The following is a 10114-nucleotide window of genomic DNA, read 5'->3' as shown; positions in this document are numbered from 1 at the left end:
AGCAGTTTCTTAAGGACCACAAAACTATATTTTTTTCCGATATATTCAAGGCATATTTTTTCCAAGAACATTACGCTGTGTTTATCAATTTCAAAGAATATTCTATCAGGGCCATGGGAGATCCAATCGTGCATAATTTTTCAAGAATCATGAGAACCAATAAATCTGGGATGTTTAAGGATTGTTTTCTTATGCTGACATTTTTTACGGAACTTTCAAAATATCTGAGAAATAAACCACATTTTGAGTAATTTTTTGTAATTATTTTTATTTCTTTATTTTTTCCACCTTTTTCAGTCTTTGTATAAGAAATAACATTTTATTTTTTTTTAATTTTATTTTGTTTGTGTTGTTCTTCTGTTTGTTGTTGTTATTTATCTTTAATTTAATTATAATTTATAATAATCTGTATTTATTCTAATTAAATACAATTTTTGTGTGTTGCTTTTTTTATAGAAATTTTACAGTATTAGTTTGCTTATCTTTTTCTATGGGTTTTTAAATTTTTAATTTAAAGTTAGTTTATTTCAATATTGCAGAATTTGTTGGTTGTTGTTTGTTTTGTTTTTCTTCGTAAAGTATGTTTAATGAAAATTGTATTTAATATAATTTTGTTTTAGTTGTAATTTTCTTTATGAGTTATAATAATGATTTTTGTTTTATTAAATAATTTAAATAAATTTGCATTTTCGCCGGTAAAAAAGGCCATATCAAAATAAAGTAATTCAAAAAGAATCTTTTTTTTTTAAATTATATGAAATAGTTAATAATAAATTCTTTAAATTTGGTTAATTTGTTGAGAAATCTATCAATGATTTTAAAGAATGATGAGAAACCTAAACATGTAATGGTTGGGTGGGTAGCTTCCCATAATAGTTTTTGTACAAAATATTTGTGTGTTTCAAAAGTTAATTTAAAAAAATAGTTTTACAAATAAGAAAAAAATAAAGGTGTAATTTTGTTTTTAATTTACAGTTTTTATTTATATATAAAAAATAAACATATTTAAAATTAAATTTAAGAATATATTTACACATAATTAACACAGTGCTACAAAGATTGAATTTCTTTTTTAAATTTTTGGATTTTAAATTTTCCAGATTTCAAAAAAAGTTTCTAAATCACTTGCAGCCCTGTGTTATGGATACATATAGAATTTGTTTTGTTTTTTGTTAATAATATTTACACAATCTATGTTTTTTATATATTTATTAATTCTTTTTTTCTCAATATTGTCACTTTTTTATTTTATGGTAAGTTAAGAGTAACCTGAAATTAAAAATAAAACACATAAAATATATTAATAAAAAAAAAAATTTCAAAATAATTTAAGACAGCAAAACAGAAAACGAAAATAGAGGTATATTTTATTTTACTTTACAAAGCAAAAACCAGGAACTTCTTTAGTTTCATTTTTAATCAGAAATTTCAAAATACATACAAGTGGAAACTAATTACGCAAAATTTGGAAAATAAATTGAAAATCAAAAGGAAATATGACACCCATGCACATTAAGGATCTGTTTCAGGACAACGAAAAACTACATGCAACACTAAATGAAATGTAGTATCGAAAGGGGTGAAATATCTTTTTCTAAAAAAAAACAACTTAAATGACTTCCATTGCCAAATTTTTAAATCGCTATTTTGAATCAGACCCTTAATTAAATTTTGATTTGCTTTTCCTTGTTTCCATGCTTTTTTAATTTTAATTTTTTTCAGTTGTTATAGTTACTATGTACAAATTGTTGGTTTTGGTATATGACCTTCTGTCTACAGATGGTTGTGTTTCATTTTCTTTTCTATTTTCTCTTTTTTTTTGTTTTTGGTTGACCAACAAAAAACCATTCGAAAAATGAAAATGTTAACACTTTAATACAGAGTTCTTTCTTTCTGCCCAACAAGTCTATACCGAAAAACCGAAAATATCTGGGGTTTTAGTTGGCTTATTTCGTATTCATTTGTAGCATGTTTTACCTTAGTTTCAATTTAAATTTATAATTTATGGTGTTACGAATTCTAAGTATTTGATTGGTTTTCTATAAATAATCTGTAGTTTTTTTTTTCATTTTTTTCTGGTTTTGTTGTCATATGGAAAAAATTGAACAAAAATACGCTGCTTGTGTATGTGTGTGAGTGTGTATTTTTAATAAATATTTTTTAATTAAATTTTATATAATCCCTTGTTTCATTTTGCATGTTATGTTATCCATTTGTTGTTTTCACTTTTATATATAGTTTTTTTTTGGGTTTTTGTTTTGCTAATATTTTCTTGTATAGTACTTTGCGCTATGAATGCATAATGCATGCATTTTTTGTGGTATTCCAACATTTTGTTGTGGTTGTTGTTTCTTTTTTTGGCTACCAAAGAGGAAAATCAAAGGCAAAAGAGGAGAAATTAAAAAATAACACAATTGAAGATTTAAACTTGCGTATCTAGGTAAAGTAAATTGTCATTTGAAGACTCTAAATTCACTCTCCATGTGTGAAATCAATGGAAAGTTCCAAATCAAAGCCAAGAATTTTTAAGGCCGAAATTTTACAGTTTTGTCCAAAAATATGTCTAATTTCTATGCAAAAAAATTAATTTTTCATAAAAGATATGATGTACATTTCAACCATGCCCAGTGCGCAGAGAGAGGCAGAGGGAGAGAGAGAAAGAGAGAGTGTGAGATGTCAATACTTAAAGTTAAGGGTTTGATCTTGAATTTGGCTGTTAAGTACGTCAGGCCTATTTATCTAGAACTGAATTTGAATGGCGCCCAACAAAAATAGTCATTAGAATTCCCATTATCTTATCAAGAGTATACAGGGTGAGAGTTAATATACTCTTATAATCGAAAATTACAAATTTAACATCGAAATTTCCTCTTTGTTTCCCTTTGTTTTCCCCACCAAAATTTCCTCTTTTTTCATTTACCAAACCAAAAAAATCCTACCACTTGTCATGCTAAATTAGTTCCCTGTTTTGCCAAGTTTTTAATTTTGTTTTGTTTTAAATTATTGTTATTTTTTATTTTTACTTTTTTTGTTTTTAATGTTCAGCTAACTTTCTTTTACGTTTAGTTCTGCCGTTTTAATGGGCTTTGTTGTTTTGAACATTTCTTTTGATCCTCCTTCATTTGTTTGCTTGTTTTTCGGTTTTGGGCTTTCCCAATTTAAATTAGTTGAGTTTTTCCTCTTTGTTTTTCTTTTGTTTTCCTTTGTTTTCCATTACAAGTGTACGATGAGTTTAAACTAATTTAATATAACTACACATAGTATTATCATAATTATTATTTAAACAATTGCTTAATGCCACAGTATCACTAGATGATGCACAAGATCGCTCGTTATCGATTATCATCCTCTCTCTACCATTGTATCATACATAAACTATATGGGGTTTGCTGTTAAGAGTACCACCACCAACACCGCCCCCAACACTACTTGTACTACCTACACCCATGCTACTCATGCCGCTGCTGCTCATGGTGCCGGTGCCTCCACCGCCATAGCCATGTATACCAATGCCGCCACCAACACCAACCCCACCACCGCTGGAGGAGAGTGTAGTTGAGCCCATCATTAATTTACCATTTGAGGACTTGGACATGGAGTGGGCATCCGGATAGTCATAATGATCGAATTTCTCGTACAAATGTTCCGGCTCATCGGTATAGGTATTGGAGTCCTTGACTGGTGGCAATTCCCAGGGTTTCAGGGCCCGGTATTCATTGGCTATTGCCTGGGCGGTCAAGTAACGCTCCAACTCCAGTTTGTCAACCTGCGGCAAGGTCTGGTGATAGTCCTGATGATGCATGGGATGCATATTGTGGCTGAGCGTTGTCCTTTGGGGCTGCATTGTGTGATGTGGATAGCCGCCGTTCATTAGGGTTCCAGCAATGCCGCCATTCGAGGCTGCACTGAGCGGCTGATGAGGCAGGATGCGATCGTGAACATTGACAATGGATTTGCCTGAACGCAGAGATCGATCATGCATAAGCTTTCGGCGTCGTTTGACAAAGCGCATATAGAAAATGATGCTGGCCCCTGTCATCACCACCAGCAGGCAGGTCAGCACAGCGCAAACAATTGTCACCACATGGGCCGGGCAGGTGATTTCACTCTCCGTCATGGCGGCCAAATGCTTGCGTGTCCGCTTGTTGTCATGCCACACTTCACAGCCAATTCGCTCTGCATCCAATTTCAGATAACCACTGCTTGAGGCCACCGATGGGTTTGTATTCTGGAATTTGGCCGTAACATCTTTTTTTCGCTCAGCCACATAGGCTGCTACCCGTATTAAGTTATCATCATCCCCTTCGGCATTGGGTTCCGCACCTAAAGCTGCCACCGAACCGGCATCATGATGTCCCATCATATTGCCCGGTTTCATGTCTTGACCTTGAATGCCATTCTCAAAGTTTCCGGTTACCAAACGCCACAGCCAAAAGAGGGTACAGTTACATTGCAACGGATTATCGCCCAGATAAAGTTTTTCCAGTTGATCGATGGGGAATTGAGCGGCATAAAGGGTCTGTAGACTGTTCGCTTGCATGTAGACCTCAACTATGTTGGGATTGCCCTGGAACAGGCGCATGGGTAAATCGCTGAGCAGTGGATTGTTGTTCAAATGGAGAATTTGCAAATGCGTGTTGTCCACAAAGGCTCTGAAATGGGAGAGAGAGAAAAGGAGATGAGATTAAATAAGAGAGTTAAAGGAATACAATTATCAAAGGAATAAACTGTCAATAGGGGGTGCTTTAGTTGTGAGATATATAATTAGATCTCAAATCCGAAGCTACTTTGACAATGCAAACAAATTCCCATTTACACTAGGGAAAATTTTTTTAATTTTATACCTTCCAAAAATGAAGCCCTGAATATTTTAAACTAAGTTTGCACTTTGATCTGTTTAGATACTCAAAATCGTAGACTGTGTGCAATTCAAAAAATGTTTTCTTACGACAAATCTCGACTAAAAATCCAAAATCTGGACCTTTATCTGAACCAATTGGGATTTCAAAGTATTAAATATAATCCATTTTTGGTCGAAAAAGGACAGTTCAGGGCAGTATTGAGATATGGGACTTATATCGAACCATTTCATCTGAGAGACTCTCTAATATCCTAACGCCAAATTACATATAATACGGTTGAAAAATTAATCTAAAAATAGTAAAGGTAATTATATTCGGGAGAAGGGTTTACTTTTAGAACTATACAAAAAATGGGGCCCTATTTCAAATTCCTTAAAATTGAGACATCGAAATTAAGTGGGCTTCATTTTGTATGTGGTCGAAATCTGGTTCCAGAAGAATCACTTGCCTCTCATTCCGCATTTTATATTTGATACCCTCAGGCTTAATAACCCCATAAACATCCGAAATTTTCCTGGAACTAATTTCGGATCCATGAATATGGGTTGACTCCGACTCCAGTCTTGGTCAAAACCACTTAAAGTTTCTATATTTAAGAAGTACCAAATAAAAAAGGACCCATTGTATTAGGCTCTACATCATCACCTGAAATGTTTTTCTAACACGTAAAATGAAACGAAAACAAAAACATCCTAGAACTACCTGCTTCCCCGTTTCCTTCCTCTCTCCCTTCTCCCACTCCCTCCTCCCACCGAGTCATTTAATAGCCCATTGACTATAATCAGTATTCCTGGTAAATAACCTGAAAAGCTATCCATCCCTTGACTCCATGTAAATATTCCCAGGGATAATCTGATCGATGTATTGACTTTGTGCTTTAAAAGCGCCCTTCGAGTGTCTCCTTTTAACTTTTCCCACCGGTATTACCGACGATGTAGATATTTATTGCACGAATGGAAATCAAGCATGCCAAAGGGATCCCCGATACAACAACAAACAGGCGCTACAATTTCACAAATGAGGAATCCCTCAATGCAAATGGAATATATTCTTTGAAAAACGGCAGAGTAGCAGCTACCATTGACGAGGGAGTCGCTTTTGTAAAATTGTACTTTAACACTTCAGCGAGCAAAGCAAACCAAGGGAAAAGACCATGGAAGGGTGGGGGAAGGATAAATGTTCATTCGTTTGAGACATGAAACAAAATGAGGAACAGGTATAGGTTTACACATGATTTTGCAACATGTGGAAGAGGTGAAGGACAAACGAAAACACAGGGAACAGAGAAGGTCGTTGGCTGGCTACCCCTGAAGAGCAGGGCGCAAAGGATACTTGTAGTACTTACAACGTAAGGGTAACACCGACGGCTCAAAGGATATGGATAACATTAATTTAAATATGAGTTTCTTTCAGAGCAGAGGCTACGTGATATCAACTCCTTAACAACCGTCTGTCCCTCAGACTGGATATTGGATCTGTGCTGGGTGGTAATGGTTAATGAGTGTTGTTTTGCTAAATGGCTTAAAACTGATACTCAACAATTAAAAAAGGATAAACATAGTTTTCGGATGGAGTGGGGGAGGGTCAGGAATGTCTTGTATTTCCAAGTGGTTTCAGATAACATCTAACAGCCATATTCACCCCCCAATTTAAGGTCACAACCCTCCATTGTTTTGTCCCACAACCAATTTGACACCCTTTCCAAAATTGTTTTCAATTAAACATTTTACAAATTGCCAACAACAGCAACAGCAACGCTCACTTGTACAGCAAAATTGAAAAACATATTTGTTAAGTAATGATAAAAATTTTCCCATTTTCTTGGTAGTTTTTGGTGGAAACTGTGCTGTGTTCGGCCTTGAGGAAAATTTAATGACTATTCGGCAGGCAGGCAGGCAGGCAGAACGTGTTAGGCCTACGGAATGTGGAATGTTGAGTAATGTTAACAACATATTTTCCCATTTGTTGTTTATCATAATTTATGTGAGTGTGAGTGTGTGTGTGTGAGTGTGCTTGGCACTTTAGCTATGTGACATGCTTCCACAGAGCTCCTTGTATTAGATTTTCCAAATGCCTGTCTGTTTGTCTGTCTGTCCTCCGTTTGGCTTGCGGCTCATCTCATAATAAACTTATTGGATTTTTCTGTCGTTCGGTGCTGTTCATATTTTGGTCGTTTTAATATAGCTGTCAGTTTTAACAAAATGAGCTCTTTATTAGATTAATATGACTGTCGCTTGTCATAGAACGGAAAAACAAATACATTCCCCAAAAAATGAACGGCAATCTATTCTCCGGCCCCAAATGAGATCTGAAGAGAAATTAGTAAGTAAGGTTAATGGTATATTTTTAGATGTCATGTGGGGTCACACAGATACAAATGTGCGAGTATGTATGTGTTATTAATAAAGTTAAGGTTTAACGGTTGTATTTTTAATTTTGCCAAGGAAAGTGTGTTAATAAAATTCAAATATTTTGTAAATTTTTAGGTTCGAGAACTTAATTTATTGACGTAAAGTGACTCTTCAAAGGGAAATTAATTTTTATGGGAGGTGCAAGAAAAGCATGAATAATTGTGGGGGTTTTAATAATTTATATTTTATAATCACGAAAAATACTGAATTGTGTAAAGACGCCGTCAACATATAATTCAAATTTTCAAGGTATTTTGAAAAGATTAATAGTAATTTTTGGGGGGAGAATACCAATTTGCTATGTTTTCCGGAAACTATCACTTAAATGAAAACTGTTATATGGAGAATATACGAAGTCGTGGACTTGCTTACGGGTACTCATTGCGAACTTCAAATAACAAATTTGAAACAATTTCGGTGAAAAATGTCGCTAAAAGCAAAAAATACTAGATATCGGGATGTACCGTACATAGGCTGTAGCACCCATAGGCTGTAGCACCCATTACGAACTTCAAATATGAAATTTTAAATAATTCCGGTAAATAATGTCACTAAAATCATGAAAATACCCAATATCGAGAGGTTCCGCCATATATAGGGGCTATACGAAGACGTGGACCTGCATACGAAATTTTTTCAATAGGTTGTAGTAATCAATAAGATCTTCCAATACGAAATTTGAAACGATTCCAGTGAATAATGTTGCTGAAATCATCAAAATACATAAAATCGGGAGTTATATGTGGGCTATACGAACACATGGACCTGCACGGAGAATTTTCTGTCATAGGCTGTAGTATGCGTTACGAACCTCAAATACCAATTTTGAAACATTATCGATGAATAATATCGGTAAAATAATCAAAATACCAAAAATAGGGATGTACCATTATATGGGGGGCTATACCAAAACGTGGACCTACAGGACCCATTTTTAATACCAAAAGTACTGCAGATATAATATACGTTTGAGTAAAGTTTTATCTACCTACTTCATTTCGTTCGGAGGCTAGAGTGATTTCCACAGACGGATAGACAGACAGGAGGGCGGACAACACTAAATCGACATAGAATTTTATGCTGATTAAGAATATAAGTATTTTGTGGGGTCTAAAATGTTTATTTCGAGGTTTTACCCACGGAATGACAAACTTAATATACCCTCCATACTATGGTGGAGGGTATAAAAACACTGCTGATAATTGTGAAAAAGTCACTCTACATAAGACTCTAACATCATATGTAAACTAACTAAATTTTTGTAGGATTATTGAAAATTGTATCATATTTTTAAGTCATATTCAATATATTAAGAATTTTGAATTTGAAGGAATATGTCCGGTCTTTAAGCATTGATGCTTGATAAATAATCTTCTCCTTCTTCTAATTTTCCCATACATATCTACCACATGCATTACAGAATATGAAACAAGAATGACCACAATTCTGTTTTTCTTTTTAAGCGATCACATCACCACATTTGCATAATTTTGAATATATTGTTGATAACAATAATACAAACATTATACGGGTCAATAATAATTATGCCATACACTAAATAAAATATTAAGTATTCTTTGGTCTCAGGTCCTTTTTGCATTCAAAAGAAAAATAAAAACAAACACACGCACTCAGGAAAAAACAAAGCATGGATGGGTCATGTGTGTGTGTGTATGTATTTGTAACAAACTGTTTGTTATTTTATACGGAATAGGAAAAATAGAAACTGAATTCACAAACATTTTCGCAATTGAAAACATCGCTCATGCACACACACACACCAGCGCACACTTATTGAGCCTTAAAAGCTCTTTGGTAAATGAGCCTGGGAAAATATGCAGCAAGTGTTTATTTGTTTGTGTAATAATGACGATACCTTTGCCATCAGCCACATATATAGACGCCGACCACCAACACCAATAGCAGCACAGCAACAACAACAACGACGGTAGCTACAAATAGGCATAACATTTCCAATGAAAACAAACATTAACGTTTGATGCAGCGCGCCTTTACAAAGCCATAGACGCTAAAGTGAATCATTGCAAAATAACAACAAAAACACCACACACACAGGATACCCAGCGTACGAAGGGGGAGTGGGTTTCGGTAAGAGCAGAAACAGCAGAAACCGTATTAATGTTAATGATATCGTATCAACCGGATAATGCCATAAAATGTGTAACAACACATCGCTCAATATATATGTGTATATAATTGTATTTGTATGTATATATGTATGTATGTCTGTGCATGCGTGTGTGTTTCTGTTGTTGTGCCAGCAATTTAATGTTAGATAATAAGGATTTAATGCAAAACAAGCTAAACACACACACATACATACACAAGGATACATGTATGAAGTACAAGCTTGTCATTCCAAAGCTTAGCACCGCTCGACAAGGTAATATACCCGAGAGACGTGTACAGTGCCATTAATACATAAATAATGTGAAACATTTTCTGCCTGAAATTAGCATAATTTCATTTCATTACTGAGAATTTTAATGATTTTGTTTTTCGAAATTTTAAAAATATCTACAAATAATACACAGGAGCAGGTGAAACTGTGGGACAATTTGGGACGATTTTTTGGAGTTTTATAAAATTTTAAAATTTAACCAAATTAAATTCAGGCTAATTCTCTTTCATTCTCTTATAAGACCAAATCATCCCGAATTTTGAAAAAAATATCGGACTAGAATTCGTAAAATGTGCGGAGCGAAAAGAAGTAGACGTAGTAGATCTAGTTTCTGAACAAAAATTGTAAATTTAGCAAGTGTATTGACAGTTGTAATTAAAAAGGTCCCACTGTTTTAGAGTCTCCGTATTGGTAACTCC

At 34.2% G+C, this 10114-nt stretch overlaps 1 protein-coding gene across 3 annotated transcripts in view; it reads right to left on the bottom strand.

The window, feature by feature from the left end:
* Positions 1 to 251: 251 nt before the first annotated feature.
* The window catches only part of LOC101898833 (leucine-rich repeat-containing protein 70), a 124598-nt gene continuing 114735 nt past the window's right edge, over positions 252 to 10114 (bottom strand). For 2 of the 3 annotated variants that reach the window (XM_059119254.1, XM_059119255.1), the window contains one exon: positions 1601 to 4652. In XM_059119254.1, the coding sequence (XP_058975237.1) occupies positions 3365 to 4652 (1288 nt within the window). In that variant the 3' untranslated portion in view covers positions 1601 to 3364. Of the gene's footprint in view, positions 1270 to 1600; positions 4653 to 10114 lie in introns of those variants that run through there. The other variant, XM_059119256.1, reaches the window with a different exon arrangement.

The sequence above is a fragment of the Musca domestica genome, unplaced genomic scaffold, assembly GCF_030504385.1.
Source record: "Musca domestica strain aabys unplaced genomic scaffold, Musca_domestica.polishedcontigs.V.1.1 141, whole genome shotgun sequence".
NCBI classification, from domain to species: Eukaryota; Metazoa; Arthropoda; class Insecta; order Diptera; family Muscidae; genus Musca; species Musca domestica.
This window is presented reverse-complemented; position numbering and strand designations above follow the sequence as displayed.